This window comes from Eptatretus burgeri, chromosome 3, assembly GCF_056783735.1.
Source record: "Eptatretus burgeri isolate ZD-2024b chromosome 3, Ebu_testis_v1, whole genome shotgun sequence".
Taxonomy (NCBI): domain Eukaryota; kingdom Metazoa; phylum Chordata; class Myxini; order Myxiniformes; family Myxinidae; genus Eptatretus; species Eptatretus burgeri.
In genome coordinates, this window is record NC_140963.1 from 123,870,233 (window position 1) to 123,887,840 (window position 17,608).

A 17,608-nucleotide genomic window follows, 5' to 3' on the forward strand; every position below is an offset into this window, starting at 1 on the left:
CTTTCACCTTGCTCATGTCTTTGTCCCCGTCCCGTGCATGATTGTTTTCCTGCATACATGCTTTCATTGCTTTGCCTGTATACGTGTTTAGTGAATAAATGTGCTTGGTAAAATGTACCCCGTTCGTCGTGTCCTCTTTCCCTTGTTGGAATACCATCTTGCACTGCGGAATAGTAGTTGGGTTTTAAACGCCCGGTAAATAGAATCGGATCCGGCGAGGTCGGGCGATAATACCCGCTCGGTTATCACTGAAGAACGGAACGGACCGCTTGAGCGGTTCGTGTCCAAGCCGACCTGCGTCGAGGTAGGTCTCCCGGTAGGCAACCCTCGCGAGTACTTAGGTATATCAATATTCGGCAATTGACCCGATTTTGTGCGGGTAGAAAATTGGCAAGGCCGTGGTGGGATTAAGAACCCACCCGAGACAGTGTTCCGGAAGGTCACGACTGAATTGTCCATCCGGTGGGCGACGCGGCTGCTATTAGAAAAACGCGGTTGATCGCACGCCGCTGGGCGCAAATTCGTAACAATATATATATATATATATATATATATATATATATATATATATATATATATATATATATATATATATATATATATATATATATATATATATATATATATATCATAGACTCCGAAAGAGAAGGACTGGAACCTCACAATCTCAGGGTTTGTAACTTGAGTCTGAGGTATTAACTGGAGCCCGGGGCTAAAATGACTTCTAGAAGGGCCAGAGACACGATCTCGGGATCCACATAGGGGTTTTTGAGGACAGCGAGTTCAACAGTGTCATTTTCAACACCACCTGAGGTCATCTTCAAAGTTATAAGGTCATATTTCAAGGTCAAATTACTGAATTTTGGTATTTTTTTGGCTGTTTTTGTGTCGAACTCATAGAGGAAAACTTTTGTAAAGTCTCTGACAAAACATGACATTGTGCACCAACTTGCTGATTTCTATCATCGTTAACTAATGTATGTTTTGTTTGTTTCTCTTTCTGAAACTGTCCAGCTGGTGATCTCACAGGATCTGTGTTGTTTCCTGCTTTGGTGATAATACGCCACGTCATTGCAGCTGCTTTGGTCGTCAAGGAAACTATGATGGAATGCCTCATGTAAAGGTCTTATCCTTCCCAAAAGATCCTGAGGAGAGGGAGAGATGGATATTGGCTATGCCAAATGAGAAAGAAAGCTTGAGGTGCTTAAAGGATATATATATATATATATATATATATATATATATATATATATATATATATATATATATATATATATATATATATATATATATTTGCGAGACACATTTCAATTGTGATTGGGTGTCAGTTAGGGGTGGCAAACGACCCAAAGAACCCCCATCAATATTTCCTGGAGTAACGAAATCAGCTTTGAAGCAGGTGACCTCAGCCCCACGTCCAACATCATCTTGTACGTCAGAATCAAGAGCGAAGAAGATGCAGGCAGCTGATCAGGCTGCAGACAACATCCACGATTTAGACCACTTCTGTGCTAAAATCAGCTCCTATTTTCCTGGCTTTAACGTCATAAAAGACCAGGAAAACCTTTACCGACCAAGAACTGATGCGACTGGACAAACTGTCAGGCAGTTCTTTCATTTCCAACAAGTTCACTCACCTTTTGGATTTCTATTCTTGAATAGAGTTGAGAAAGATGGCATTGAGGTGCCCAAACGACTTTTTCCTTTGCAGAAGAACAGCCTGCTCTCAAAATGGTCCCAGATTAGATCCATAACTGACCAGGTAAACATCTATGAATGCACAAGCAAGGAAATTCTTCAGCTTGTAATGAGCCAGCTCTGTTGGATGACTGAGGCACACGAGCTTCCTCATTTCACCTTCTTTCTGTCGCAGCTGCATCTTATGTTCAAACCTCTTGATCGTCGCCGATTTGATACTGATACTATGATTTTCGCAATGCAGCTTCACAACATATCACCCAGTAAATACAAAATGATTCGTCGATCCGGCTTAATCATTCTACCATCAACAAAAAAGGTAAAACAGATGCTTGCTCGTAGTCAGCAGGACTCCAACCTCAAAACCTTGTTCGACCAGCTTAAACCACAGCAGCGTTTGGTCAATTTAATGTTTGACGAGGTAAAGCTGGTCGAGACATTGCGATTTTCTGGAGGGCGTGTTGTAGGATATGCTCAAAATGCAGCAGCGGGTGGTGAACACGAAATGCTTGCTTCACATGCTATGGTTGTTGAAGTTGCCTGCCATTTGGGTGGTCCACGCTATATTCTACGCATTTTGCCCTGCAAAAAACTAACTGCCGATCAACTGAAGGAACTCCTTATCGAAGCTGCATCAGCTGTAGTAGGTGCTGGCGGTACTGTCATTTCTTTGATATGTGACAATTGCAATACCAACCGCAGTGTTTATTCAAAAGTTGGAGGACCAAGAAGTTGCCAAGTGCTGTCAATTCAAGAGCAATCTATGTTCTTAGTGTACGACTACGTGCACATCTTCAAAAATGTTCGCAACAACTGGATTACTGTTGATGGCAAGACACTCTCATTTGTCGTAGATGGTAATGAGTACAAAGCTTGCTGGAGTGATATTCAGAAGGTTTATGAGATCGACCGGGCTACTCCGATTCGCTGAACCAAGCTGACGCACACCGCTGTTTTCCCCAAGCCCCTTAAACGCCAGAGGGTACCATTGGTATGCCAAGTGTTCAATGACAAGACTGTCGCTGCTTTAAAGACCTTCAAGGATTCACTGGGAATCAGCGAAGGCACAATCATCCTCACCCAGATAATGAGTGAGTCGTTCAAGATGATGAAAGTGAAAGACCATTTCTCAGCTATCCATCTGCGTGACGAATTCAGACAGCCTTGGACAGCAGACTACAAGTTTCACTAGGCTGGAGCAGGCCTGCCAAATTATATCTACCTGCGCATGGCAAGGAGGTGGTTGTCATAAGCTGAAGCTAACTCAGCAAGCTGCTGAAGCCTTCACTATGTCCACACGTTATAATGTGGATGCTGCCAAATTGCTTCTGGCAGAGAAAGACTTTGACTACGTTCTTCCTGCTATATTTGCAGATGAAGCCTTAGAAAAGTTTTTCGGCCAAGCCAGGCAAAGAAGCGGTGGAAACTTCTACATTGACGTAGTTGACATTATGGCTGCAGTTGAAAGTGAAAGTTTGCAAACACTCATTAAGCATGACATTATGCCCTAATCTAGTTCTTGTGTGATTGATTGCGACAAGAACTGTACAACTTCCATAATCCAGATGAGCGAAGTGAACTCATTGACGAGATTACTCCTCAAGACACTCAGGATCTCTTGGGGTCTGACGATGCCCTTAAGCATAAAGTAGTTTATTTGGCCGGACACCTTGTTCATAAATATGGCGATAGCACTAGTATGGAGGAGATCATTGATGATGAAGATGTTAACGAGGTGTCATCTGAGTTTCTAGATAATTTAAATAGAAGTGGATTGAGTGTGCCGACTATGTTAACCGTCTATTTTGTACATAATACCTATAATTTGTATGACAAGACTAAAATGCGTTGCCGATTTCATTTTGCTGAGCTGTTATCCTCTGTAGATACACCTTTAGCTAGTAGTGATGCTGCATGTACTACTTTAGCGAACATTCTATTGAAAGCTCATGTCCTCAATGAAAGTGACAAAGAAAAAGCTTTGGGATGCCTCAAGAGGCAAGAAAAGCTCTCCAACTAGTGATAGACATAGACATTGTTGTAATAGGCATAGTGTTGTGACGTGCATATAATGTTTATGTAATACGATATATGACAATAAATATCAAAGTTTGACAGCTCTACACACTTGCATCTTATTACAATCAGCCATCTCTCACCGTTTATGAGTTAGACACAAAAACGGGCTAAAAATACCAAAATTCAGTAATATGACCTTGAAATATGACGTTTTGACCTTGAAGATGACCTCAGGTGGTGTTGAAAAATGACACTGTTGAACTCGCCGTCCTCAAAAACCCCTATATGGATCCCGAGATCGTGTCTCCAGCCCGTCTAGAAGTCATTTTTGCCCCGGACTCAAGTTAATCCTTCAGACTCAAGTTACAAACCCCGAGCATGTGAGGTTCCAGTCCTTCTCTACAGGAGTCGATGTCTACAGGTCACAATTTTAAACCAATCTTCACAAAACTTCACCACATGGTGGACTTCATCAGAAGAAACCTCTTGTATTTGAGGTCAAAAGGTCAACATCGGCCAGATTTCTAAAATCGTCAATTTCCATCCAATTGTCAGGAAATTTGAAGAGGATTTGCATATTTGGTCATTGCATTCAACCACTAATTACTTTTGAGGTGAAATTTGTTTTATGGATTTCGCAACTGGCGTGCCATGCCCAAATCCTATGCAGCCTGAGGCTGCTTGGTTGCATTATTTTCTGGGGGCACAGCTGTGCTGCTGATGCATTTCCCCCCCCCCCCCCATCACCAGCATGCTGGGACTCATTTTGCCGACCTCGGAAGGATGGAAGGTTGAGTCAACCTACCTGGTGTTAATTCAACGTGTTTACAGGTGCTTGACCTCAAGACCCAAAGATCTTAAGCCAGCAACCCGAACCATTAAGCCAACACCAAGCTTAAATGGGCAGTGTTCAATGGTGACTTGGTTTGAAACAGGTTTATAGAAACACCGGTTCTGAAAAGGAGAGGTACGAGGGAATAAGGGAATGTATGAGGAGAGTGGGGGAGGAGGAATAAAATGGAAAGGAGTTTTTAAAAATTAAATACAAAGTCGAGGCTCATTAAAGACCTCAAACATGGAATGAATCAGGATGTAACAGAACAAAACAAACAGCAGGAAGAGAGGGGGGGACACACAACAACAGGTTTGAGGGACAAAATAGAGGGAGACTTTGAGAAATAAGGGATGTGGGGAAGAATGAGGGGGGAGGGAGGATGTAACAAGAGGGATTTTGAAGCAAACTCTCAAATAGGAAAAAAAATAGGATATTTGGAAGGACGAGGCCTTGGGGGCAGGAGACGATGTGAGATGGTGGTGAACAGCTGTCTTGAAGACCTGGAAGGAAGAATGAGATTGAAGAAAATGTGAAAGTTGGTTCCGCAGGTGGGAAAAAAAAAAAAGAGGAACGAATGAGTGGAGGTGAACAGCGATTCAGGATTTCAGTAGTTTCACCAGAAGGGGGTTGTTGGTGGAAAGTAATGGAGGAGAAGTTTGAGAGAAGTTTAGTTTATTTGAGACAATGTGGTGGAGATTGGGGGGGAGCGGGAGGGGGTGAAAGGTTGAGGAGGTCGAGAATTCGACCATATTAGTATTTGTGATGGACGGATATCACTGCCCGCAGAGGACTCCCCGCCTCGCTCGTATCTCCCTTTCCAGGTATCTTTTTCCTGGTTTCATAATAACATTGTGCACAATATTGTGTACAAAATATTTCTACGAGTTAGCATTTTATTAATCAACCATTGGAATTGCGAGCAATTGAAGTTTTAAGCACAAGATGTACTGCAGTGCCCAAGACTCATGCAGGAGGGCAGAGCTATCCATCTATTACATTTCTGATTAATTGTGGCGGTACTTGTTTGTCCGTTGCAGCTTGCCACACAAATGCTGTTTTCCAAAGCATGTTGCTTTGCACCTGTCGGAACACTGATCCTTCACCAACATCTACCGTCTCGACCACATTCACCTCATTACCCCCAAAACAATTGACGAGGTCACTCCACTTATGCCCGATTTATTTATCCAATTCGTTGCTGGCTTTCTTTTCTGCCTCCGTTATTTGCTGCCACGGCTTATCGTCCCGAATGTTTTTGAGAAACTCGATGGAGAGTGATGCCAAAAGTGAACCACATCATTATTTCTTCACGGTAGTTTTCACCCACCAATACTGTAACTGGCTCACATCATGTTGAGTGTGAATCATTTCCGCAATTCAACAAATGGTCAGTTTCACTCACTTGTGGCAGAAATTCGCTTTGTGAACGTAGTAACGGCAAAGGCATCCATCGTCAGGAGGCGCGGAGCAGAAGAATATGGTCGGAGAGAGATTGTAGCGACCGGTTTTGCAAAAGTTGTCATTTTCCCGTGGTACTCCCGGCTCGATTGCAACGCGGTCACCTGCAAAAACACGACTTTTTCATCAGCATTTTCTGAAGACTCATGGAAAACCTGTCACTTTCACATCACACGCAGCAGAGACAACGCAGGAGTTGACTTCAGACAAACAGAGCCGTTGATCTTGGGAAAAGTAACTTCCAGAAGTTGGGTGTTGGCCAGCTCTTCTTCCAATCTTTGCTGCTCGAGATCATCCTCGTCTTCATCCTCTCCTCCATTCTGCCATTCCCCCATTATCTTCTTGCTCATCATCATCCGTTGTTCCTACTTTCATTCTCGTCCTTGTAGTTTTCACTCAGTCCATGTCGGTGGGCCGCGTCGGCTTCCCCCACCCCTAACCTGGGTGTGTACGTACGGATCCCTCCCTCGTCACACTTCGTCCCTCGTCACACTTCGTCTCTGCCACTGGGCTCCAGATGTTGTGTCACTTCCAAGCTCCAGCTTCACATCAAAGCCCCTCCCCATGCCATCATGGCCAAGTCCCCACCATCTCTCTCTCAATCCCCCTAGCAAGCCCTCAGCTCTCATCATCCTCATCTATCTCTCCTGCCACACGTTTTCTCACCCGAAGTGTTATTTCCACAATTCTACTTTTTCTCAGGTGTCTATGAGGTGTTGATGCTCCTCTTTCAAATTTATAAAATGGAACCATCTCCATTCTGAAGACCAATGTTGTTTTCTTTTGAGGGTTCATAAATCTTGATCCATAAATCTATGGATCATACATCTATGGATTTATGACATAAAAGTTCATAAATCTTTTGAGGGTTCATAAATCAATGGCCCAAGCATTACCCACCGCCACACCAGGAGCCACAACCGACAGCAAGCTGTTAGGCACTATGAAGTGCTGAGGCGCTGTGAGGAGCTGTGAGGTGCTGTGAGGCGCTGTGGCTATCACCAACACACTGGTGTCGACTGACGAGAAAAGCCGTCTGATTGACTTGTAAAACCGTCTGACTGATACCAACTCACTGACGCCAACTGACTCACAAACTGACTCGGTGTCGACTGACTCGCCCCGCGAACGGACCTCTCGTCCTCTTTTTATAGGCGGCCCATCTGGGTGGGCGCAGACTCCAGCCAAATCCATCCCTCCCCATTTGCGAATCATTGCGATGACAACCCGCACGTCCCGCGATTATTCCTGGCTTACGATGCCATGTTTGTGGTGCTGAAAGAACGGCAAAAAGCAGCCATCTCTCAGAATTACCGAGTGAAAACGTGAAGCGCTCATAAAACGTCAACCACAATTATCACCTCAATGTTCAGCCCGATATGAAAAAGAGCCAGTTCGCGTTCGCGTCCATAGAGCTGCTGAACGGGGTGTCAAATGTTGATGGAAAAAGGTGGGTGTCGAGCCTCCGTTGGGCTAATGGCTATCTCACGTGCATGAATCTTTCTGTCGTAAAGAGAAAAGGGAGCTTCCCATCAGAGAGGGAATCTATTCTTTACCCTTCTCAACGCATCAAAGTTAGAATCCCACCAGACATGGGGATGGGTCTATCCTGGACATGCATTTCGGGAAATAACTGTCTGAGGACCTGGATGTGTGTTTGCATTCGTCGGATCGGATTCTGAAATCCGTAACAACATATTATATATATATATTGCATAAAATTTTTTAAGCTCCATCTCTCAATGGTGAAGAATCACTTAAAAAATTATTGTAGTCGGATCCGGATCTGGATCTTCACCAAAATCTAATCAGTTCGTCCTTGTCACACACCAACCTGCCCACAAAATTTCATCCAAATCCATCCACAACTTTTTGGAGATATCCTACACACAAAACAAACAAACAAAGAGACAGACAGAGGTGAAAAAAATAACCTTCCACCTTCGTTGGCAAAGGTAATTAGCAGTTTCCAGTCCATTTGATGATGTAGATATGTTTGGTTCGGGTCAGCACAGAAGAGTTGCGAAAGTCGATGATTTTAGAAACTTTCAATTCAGATTGCTTAACCAGCTTATCAAGATGGGATCGATCGTGGGAGGAATGGGTAGGTACTGGGGGTGGGGGGGAGGGGTGCATGAACTTCCCTGTAGCAGATTCCAGAACCGAAGCTGCGATAGAGTCTGGGGCGGGGGGGGGCTCTAGAATCCACATGGGTATAATCCGATGAAAGGAGAGGATGGAGTAAACCGGGAAAATTAACACACTGAACATTTTATGGGAGCGTACAAGTGCCCCACGTTTACAAGTGCACCAGCACACAACAGACCTGTTCGAAGATGGGTCACATCAGAGCCAACCTTGATCACAGCTCCCGAAGCCTCGTGGCCCGACACCATCGGTTTCCGCAACACAAAATCCCCAATTCTCCCGTGTTGCCAGAAATGTACATCTGAGCCACAGATTCCTACTGAATGCATCTTGATGAGGACTTCTGCAGGGAACGGAAAGAAGAGGTACATCAGCACGGAGCTAATACTCCAATTGGGTCTTCTAATTATGTCAAGACTTAAACAACCTGCAAATGTCAAAGTTTTCCGAACAATCTTCTATAATTGAGAGTCAATGCGGAGAGGTACTTTTTTTCAATTTAACATTCGATAATACCTGCAAGTGCAACTACAACTAGAAGGGCACTCGGTAGAGTGCATACCTCCACCACGTATTGCCTGAACCACGAGAACATATCGGGCCCAACACATTTTTAAAATATCATGCTACACAGTACTATATCGTTTTTGGCCCGATCTCTCAATTGTGAAGAATCAATTTGAAAATTAAATAATTCTCCTATCCAGATCCGTATCCGGATCTTCACCGAAATCGAATCACTTCGTCCTCGTCACACACTGAACATGTCCACAAAATTTCGTCCAGATCCGTCCGCAACTTTTTGAGATATCCTGTACACAAACAGATGGAGAAACAAGACAGAAAGGGGTGAAAACATAACCTCCTTCACCTTCGGTGGTGGAGGAAACGAGTAATTCTCGTTCTTCAAAAAGCATCTTTTCCACCTTTGAGTACTTGTGATAAGAGTCTCGTAAAGAGTAATTGGGAAATGAAATCGGAAATAATAATAATAATAATAATAATAATAATAATAATAATAATAATAATAATATATCGAATCAAATAAATTATTTTATTTCGGGAAAGTTCATCTGAGAGCCGGGTCCACTTAACCACATCCAGGAACCAGTGCAAGAAGGTGTGTTGGGGGGGGCAGAGGGGGAGGGGGTTCACACAAACATCCATGTACTACACTTTTCTTTTCATCAAGATGAGCCACTCATCCCACATGCCTCGTTTTCAGGAACTTCGCTGCTGCAATGCTACACAACACGCACTGCCGATGATTTCTCATCAGCACTTTGCTCCATGGTCCATTGAGCTTTATCGACGAGGCATTGTCAGAGTGTTCATTTTCACACGTGCGTGAAAAGATAGTGGAACCATACGTACGGAGTCCCAGGTTCCGTTTATAAGGGAATTTGTTCCCAATGGAGTGTGGAATGCCTGGTGTTGGCTTTATCGTTCGGGTATAGGGCTTGAGGTCTGAGGGTCCTGAGTTCAAATCCCGCTCAGCTGTTGAATTAATACCAGATGGGGTTGACTGCCTGTCGTCCTTCCCAGGTCGGCAAAATGAGTGCCTGCTTGCTGGTATCCTGTGTCGGAGTGGCGACCCATCCAGGATTGTGCCCAATAGCAAAGGAGACTGCTTCGGTAGCACCAACGCTCTGCACAGAGTATGGTCCCAATGGATGGATGGATGTGGAATATGGATGGAGTTTGCCATGAATGTCCTTTTTCAGCATAATCGTCACTAAATATTCAGACTGCTAAAGTTTCTCGGTGAAATGAATCAATGGAAAGGGAACCATTTGTTGGACGGAATTGACGGAAAAAATTGTGCTTGTATCCTTTTTTTCACTTCCGGCAAGTGTGCAAACCAACGATTCTGAGCATATACACCACGTACGCAACAAAAATGGATGCAACTAAAAATTGCATGAATAACGATATTTGTAAACTTCCGCATGCATTGTCTGGGCCCAAAAGCTCTTAAATGAGCCATCATTCAGCACTGTACGTGCTGTGGTTACGAGGTTTACCCTGATCAGACACAATCTGGCAAATTGCATTCGTATCTATCTATAATTCCAGCAATCTCTGTGTCTGTCTGTCTGTGTGTGTGTGTCTGCGACCGCTGTTTCTCGACAACCGCTGGTCCGATCTAATTGAAAGTTGCCAGGAATATTGCTGGGGACCCGAGGATGTTCCTTTTCAGCGTTTGATATTAATCGGACAAGTGGTTCCCAATTTATTGCCATTTATTTACCAAACCAATGACAGGCCACGTTGCTATGACATCACAATTCTTCTTCTTCTTTTTTTTTATTTGCACGTACGGGCACGCACTCGTATATAGAAGATCGATAGGTAGGTTGATGAGCTGCCAGTGTAACATTGATTTTGATTGGTTTCAAGTAAAAGTAAGGAAATATTGAGCAATCCTTTAATTTTATTTATTTATTTTTAAACAAATCCCACAGCATAGTGAAGAGGCACTGACTGCACTTACCCTTGAACTGTCGAATCGTGGTTCAATTACCGACCAGACTATGAACTGTCCGATTGGTGCTTTGCAGGCAGGGCATTGCATCACAAAGTGTCGCCCCTCGGGTTGATGTTAGCAGGGTGACATAGGATTAGTTCATGGATGTGTGTAGATCACACAACACCTTTTGACGACATGCAGGAGAGTTAAGGTCAGCACTTTTGCCAAATTACAAATTCCTGCCCCGAAAATGTGAGTCACAAGTGGTTTTGTCTCCTTAGATATTGCTGGACATCGGGTTACACCGCTTGCTATCTCAGAGTGTGCCTGCTGAGCTACAAAGGGGAAACATAATATTGTTATAAAGTATTAAAGGAAGTGCCATTTTGTTTGTTATGATGTTTCTGTATCGACAGTGCATCAGATCGGCTGCTGTAATGGTTTGAGTGTCTGTTCTGAGGTTAGGAGGTCGGTGGTTCAAACCCTGGTTCTTCGTCTTCTTCTTTCGGCTCGCTCCCGTTAGGGGTCGCCACAGCGGATCAACCGTCTCCATTTCGCTCTATCCTCCACATCTTCCATTGACACTCCAACCACCCGCATGTCCGCCCTCACCGTATCCATGAACCTCTTCTTTGGCCTTCCTCTTCTCCTCCTGCCTGGCGGTTCCATCTTCAACATCCTTCTCCCGATATAATCCACTTCCCTCCTGTGCACATGTCCAAACCATCTCAATCTCACCTTTCTCACTTTGTCTCCAAACCGTCCTACCTGCGCTGTCCCTCTAATATACTCATTCCTTATCCTGTCCATCCTCGTCACTCCCAACGAGAATCGCAGCATCTTTAACTCTGCCACCTCCAGCTCCGCTTCCTGTCTTTTTGTTAGTGCCACCGCCTCAAACCATACAACATAGCTGGTCTCACTACCGTCTTATATACTTTCCCCTTCACTCTTGCAGCTACCCTTCTGTCACAAATCACTCCTGCAACTCTTCTCCACCCACTCCATCCAGCTTGCACTCTCTTTTTCACTTCTCTCCCACACTCTCCGTTACTTTGGACAGTTGATCCCAAGTATTTAAACCCATCGACCTTCCCCACCTCAACTCCTTGCAACCGCACCATAAGGCCCGGTCACACCTTGACGTTTTAGCCAGCGATGGCAACGTATTAAAATGTATGTAAAACGCTGGCTGACGTTGAACTTTTGATGTTTTTTTTTTTTAAGATTCGGACGTATTCATAACGAGTTGGTCGTATGCACAACATATTAGTAACGGACACAGAACGTTTCGTTGTGTTATAGATAACTTATACCAACGAATGCTGAACCTGTTGTTGGCCCACACAACCGATACCCAACGATAGTCTAACTTCGGCATAGCGCGTTGTACGCATCGCCGACGATGTCGTGACGTAGCCTATTAAAAGGCTGACGCACAACGATTCGAATCATAACTGCCGTAGAAATGGAAGTGACAACATCGCGGTCACACCTTGGCGATCTTGCCAGCGTATGCCGACCTAAGAAAAATGTGTCTAAAACGTTGGGGCACGTCAAATACGGTATGAGTAAGTTTGGTATACGTGAGTAGAACGCTAAATACGCTATCATATGTCGTAGTAAGTAGAGTACGTCAAGAAATTTTAAACATGTTCAAAATTTTACAACGTACTCGGCGTATGACACACGTTCCGCATGCGATGGGGATAAGTTGTACACACGCTATGTGGACGCTTACACACGTCCACAAAGGCTACTTATAAGCTACTCATAAGTCGAAACACGTCGCGGTAATGTCTTTTTTACGCGAAACTTATTTCTAACTTATGTTTGACGTGCTTTGAACCAATTCTTTACGTAGTCCCAACACACATCGACGTATGTAGACGTATTCCAATGACGTCTTCCGGTCGACAAAAAAAATAAATGAACGTGTTTCTAGCTTACAACTGCCATATAAAGACGTGTTCCCAGCGGTTTTGGGAATTGGTATATAAAAATGCTGCTCATAAAAGGGGAACCCAACAGTGTTTTCGAGTCCTTTTTGAGTCGATGTCCACGTCAGCAGTAACAGGATCAGTATCAGTATTAGTATTAGTATTAGTAGTAGTTTGTTCATGTTGGCAGTAGTAGGTGAGTGTGAGGGGGAGGGTGTGGGTTATGATGGATCCTCCTTGCGTCCGTGGGTAGGTTCATAGGCTGCCACTCAACGATTTAAATGGCTGCATCTCCACTATTGAAAGTAGACGCTTGCGCTCAACAATTGGATTTTTTTTTACACTCAACGACTTGTAAACGGTACCACTCAACTATTTTCATTGTTTACAATGAACGATTTAAATTGCTGTCACTCGCCTTTGTTTTTTGACGCTGAGGTTTTGAAATTTGAAGCGTTTCTTCTGAACGTGTTAAAACGCTCAAACTCGACTATTTTAAATAGACGCTGCCGATGGACAATTGGAATCATAGCCAAGCTCGACATCGAAGTGTGAACATCCTCGTCATGCCGAAGAAAAGTTTGAAGAATGCTGCAAATAAGTATCCTGGCCATGGCCGTGGACGCTGACGCAAGGACGATCCATTATACCGACGTCTTTCAGCCTATGAGTAACTTAAAAGTAACGTCTGTCGATGTGTGGCAACGATCGCGTAACGTGCCAACAACACGTTAATCATAGGTTAGAAATAAGTTTCGGGTACGCTAAACATTACCTCGGCGTGTCTCAACTTATGATTAACTTACAAGTAGCATGTGTTGACGTCTGTCAATGATCGCAGACCGTGCATACAACTTGTGGCCAGCGTAGCGGAACGTATGAGTCATACGCCGGCATACGTCGTGAAATTTCAAGCATGAAAAAATTTGAGGACAACCAAAAAGTACAACGTTTAAAGCCAACGTACAACGACGTATGGCAGTGTTTTTCAGCGTGCTCTCAATGTTATCAAAAAGCTTACCCATAACGTATTCAACGTGTGCCAGCGTTTTAGAAAAAAAATTCAAAAATCATCATACGTTGGCTAAAACGTCAAGGTGTGACCGCACCATACCACCACCCTCCCTCTCATTTACGCACATGCACTCCGTCTTACTCCGACTGACTATAATTCATCTTCTCTCCAGTGCGTACCTCCACCTCTCGAGGCTCGCCTCAGCCTGCTCCTGACTCTCCCTACAGATCATGATGTCATCCGCGAACATCATAGTCCAAGGAGACTCCAGTCTGATCTCGTCCGTCAACCTGTCCATCACCATCGCAAACAGGAAAGGGCTCAGAGTCGATCCTTGGTGCAATCCCACTTTAACCTCAAACCGGTCCGTCATTCCTACCGCACACCTCACCGCTGTCACACTGTCCTCATACATATCCTGCACGATCCTCACATACTTCTCCACCACTCCTGACTTCCTCATACAATACCACAACTCCTCTCTAGGCACCCTATCATAAGCTTTCTCTAAATCCACAAACACACAATGCAACTCCTTCTGGCCTTCCCTATACTTCTCCATCAACATTCTCAAAGCAAACATCGCATCAGTGGTGCTCTTTCCTGGCATAAACCCATATTGCTGCTCACAGATCGTCACCTCTCCTCTCAACCGAGCTTCCACTACTCTTTCCCACAACTTCATGGTGTGGCTTAACAACTTTATCCCTCTGTAATTTCCACAGCTCTGCACATCACCCTTATTCTTGAAAATCGGAACCAGTACACTTAATCTCCACTCCTCCGGCATCCTCTCACTTTCCAAGACTTTATTAAACAATCTGGTTAACAACCCCACTGCCATCTCTCCGAAGCACTTCCATGCCTCCACTGGTATACCATCTGGGCCAACCGCCTTTCCACTTTTCATCTTCTTCATAGCAGTCCTCACTTCATCCTTACTGATCCACCCCACTTCCAGATTCACCATCTCCACCTCTTCCAACCTTCTCTCTCTCATTTTCTTCATTCATCAGCTCCTCAAAGTACTCCATCCACCTTCTCAACACACTCTCCTCGCTCGTCAGCACATTCCCATTTGCGTCCTTTATCACCCTAACCTGCAGCACATCCTTCCCAGCTCGGTCCCTCTGTCTTGCCAATCGGTATAAATCCTTTTCTCCTTCTTTTGTATCCAACTTCTCATACAGCTCGTCATATGCCTTTTCCTTGGCCGTTGCCACCTCTCTTTTTGCCTTTCGCCGCCACTCCTTGTACTCCTGCCTACTTTCTTCATCTCTCTGACTATCCCACTTCTTTTTCGCCAACCCCTTCTTCCTTATACTTTCTTGTACTTCCTCATTCCACCACCAAGTCTCCTTATCTTCCTTTCTCTGTCCAGATGTCACACCAAGTACCTTCCTAGCTATCTCCCTCACAACTTCTGCTGTCGTTGCCCAATCATCCCACCCATCTTTACCACCATCCAGCGCCTGTCTCACCTCCCTAAATTTCACGCAACAGTCTTCCTCCTTCAGCTTCCACCATCTGGTCCTTGGTTCAGCCCTCACTCTCTTCCTCAACCTCACCTCTAAAGTCATCCTACAGACCACCAATCGATGCTGTCGAGCTACACTCTCCCCTGCCACCACCTTACAGTCACTAATCTCTTTCAGGTTGCATCTCCTGCTTAAGATGTAATCCACCTGTGTGCACTTTCCTCCACTCTTGTATGTCACCCTGTGTTCCTCCTTCTTCTTGAAATACGTATTTACCACTGCCATTTCCATTCTTTTTGCAAACTCTACCACCATTTGCCCTTCCACATTTCTCTTGTTGAGACCGTACCTACCGGTTGAGACCGGTTGAGACCGGTTGAGTCACACCAAATATTTTTTTAACACGGTACGTGCTGCTTCCTTGCTTGATGCTCAGCATTTAAGAGGATAGAGCATGGACAGACAATGCTGGGAAGGCAATGACAAACCCCCTAGTTCATGCCGCATCAAATCAAATGAATTTTGAATAACTCGAAGTCTTTGGACGTTTGACATGACCAAGCCACACACCACTGTACAGGGTTCATTGTAAGCTCCTGCAGATGAAGGGGAAGGAAAATGTATCTTTCGGGACCATCAATATACAGTACATCCCATGTGTTACAAAGCGTGGGTGTTGCTGAATCAGTTTATTGGCAAGCTTTGTACTGGGTGGTTTGCCTTTGCCTTCCAGCAGAAGTGAGGGCAGGAATTTGGAATTTGGCCACGGTGCCGGTGATGGCTCGCCTACTCTTCATGAAGGACCATAAATATATTATATACCCAAAATTGGCAGAAACTTTGACCTACCCCCCCCTCCCCAACCCCTCAACCCCCTCCTCCAATTTCAATGTATGTCGAATGTAACTAAACCATCTGTCACCCGCACCCCTCTCCAACGTACACCAAATAAACAGATGGTGCATCACCTTTCAGACGACCCTCATGTCCGGTGCGGCTGTCACAACACGAGTCACATCCATAACAATCCCATCATATTATTGACAACAGCTTTGATCGATATCACACTGTAATCATCAATGACAACTTCGATCCATTGCATTTACAATGAAAAAAAAAAATCACACTTCATTCAATCCGTCAGTATGCAGCAAATGCATCGTGGTGCGACATTCACCATTCCTCCCTGGTTCTGGGACGCTTCGATTCTCCTTCAAAACAAAACAAAAAACAATTAAACAATGAGCATGATATTATTTATTTATTATATTGTATTCGACCGTTCTTACAACACTTCATATGGACAGAACATTGTTGAATTCGCTTGGGTGTGGATATGGAACGGCTGTGATCATCCAAATGACTTCTCTTAGAATGGTGTTTGACAGAGGGCGGAGTCAACCAATGGGCGGAGTCAAAAAATGGTCGGAGTCAATGGGCGGAGTCAAACAATGGGCGGAGTCAAACAATGGGCGGAGTCAAAAAATGGGCGGAGGCAAAAAATGGGCGGAGTCAAACAATGGGCGGAGTCAAACAATGGGCGGAGTCAAAAAATGGGTGGAGTCAAAAAATGGGCGGAGTCAAACAATGGGCGGAGTCAAACAATGGGCGGAGTCAAACAATGGGCGGAGTCAAACAATGGGCGGAGTCAAACAATGGGCGGTGTCAAAAAATGGGCGGTGTCAAAAAATGGGCGGTGTCAATGGGCGGAGTCAAACAATGGGCGTGGCCATAAAAGGGCGGGGCGGGGCCAAAGAGAAGCAAAGCGACCACGCCCCTCTTCAATGTGTCAGCTGGTTTCCACGTCACAGGGAAACGATCAAACATTTACACGTCAATTACTTTAAAAACCGTGAAAATGTGGAACCTTGCGTCATCAGCACAGGCTTAACGTTGCAAGCCAACACTTACAAGTCGGATAACCCCAGCTCCGTGGACGACGAGGGATAAGTTATCCTCCGCGGCAGCCATATCCGCGACAATCTCTTCTTCTTCTTCTTCTTCTTGTTTATTGGCGACGTCAGAGCCGCGAGGCTCGAAAACGCCACGTGCACGAACTCATGGTTACAACGCGACAAGCTCATCCGTCCTCCTTCCTTTAACGTAACGGATTCTTATACAGAGTGCAGAATATTCAAGCATGACATGATACACAACCAGCGGCAAACAGGGCGATTTTAAACAAAGCGCGAGGACACTGCCGTGCACTATACCATCATGGCCGTCATACTACGAATTAAACTGTCAAACCAAAAAACGACACAACGCCATACAAGACTCATACATACACACTTGCATAAAATGAAAAAGGGGATATGTTTTTTAGCAGCTCATAGAGAGCTCAGCGTTGTTGTTGTTGTTGTTGTTCTTCTTCTTCTTCTTCTTGTTGTTGTTGTTGTTGTTGTTGTTGTTAAGACAAAACCTTAATCTCGAGGACTCGGTTCTTGTATATACAAGATCCGGATCTCCTTCAATACTGAGCACATGTACGCATCCTCACATTGACGGTGCCTTTTGAGAGCGTCTATCATGAACTTTTAAATATAT

General features: G+C 44.6%; 1 protein-coding gene across 3 annotated transcripts in view; it reads right to left on the reverse strand.

The window, feature by feature from the left end:
- SORD (sorbitol dehydrogenase) overlaps window positions 1-17,266 on the reverse strand; it is a 70,178-nt gene extending 52,912 nt beyond the window's left edge. Inside the window, exons 1-4 of one of the 3 annotated variants that reach the window (XM_085875466.1) lie at window positions 16,973-17,264; window positions 16,239-16,272; window positions 8,337-8,501; window positions 5,955-6,114 (exon numbers count right to left, since the gene is read on the reverse strand). In XM_085875466.1, coding sequence (XP_085731592.1) covers window positions 5,955-6,114; window positions 8,337-8,501; window positions 16,239-16,272; window positions 16,973-17,032 — 419 coding nt within the window. In that variant the 5' untranslated portion in view covers window positions 17,033-17,264. Of the gene's footprint in view, window positions 1-5,954; window positions 6,115-8,336; window positions 8,503-16,238; window positions 16,273-16,972 lie in introns of those variants that run through there. The other 2 variants (XM_085875468.1, XM_085875467.1) reach the window with 2 other exon arrangements.
- Window positions 17,267-17,608: the final 342 nt, after the last annotated feature.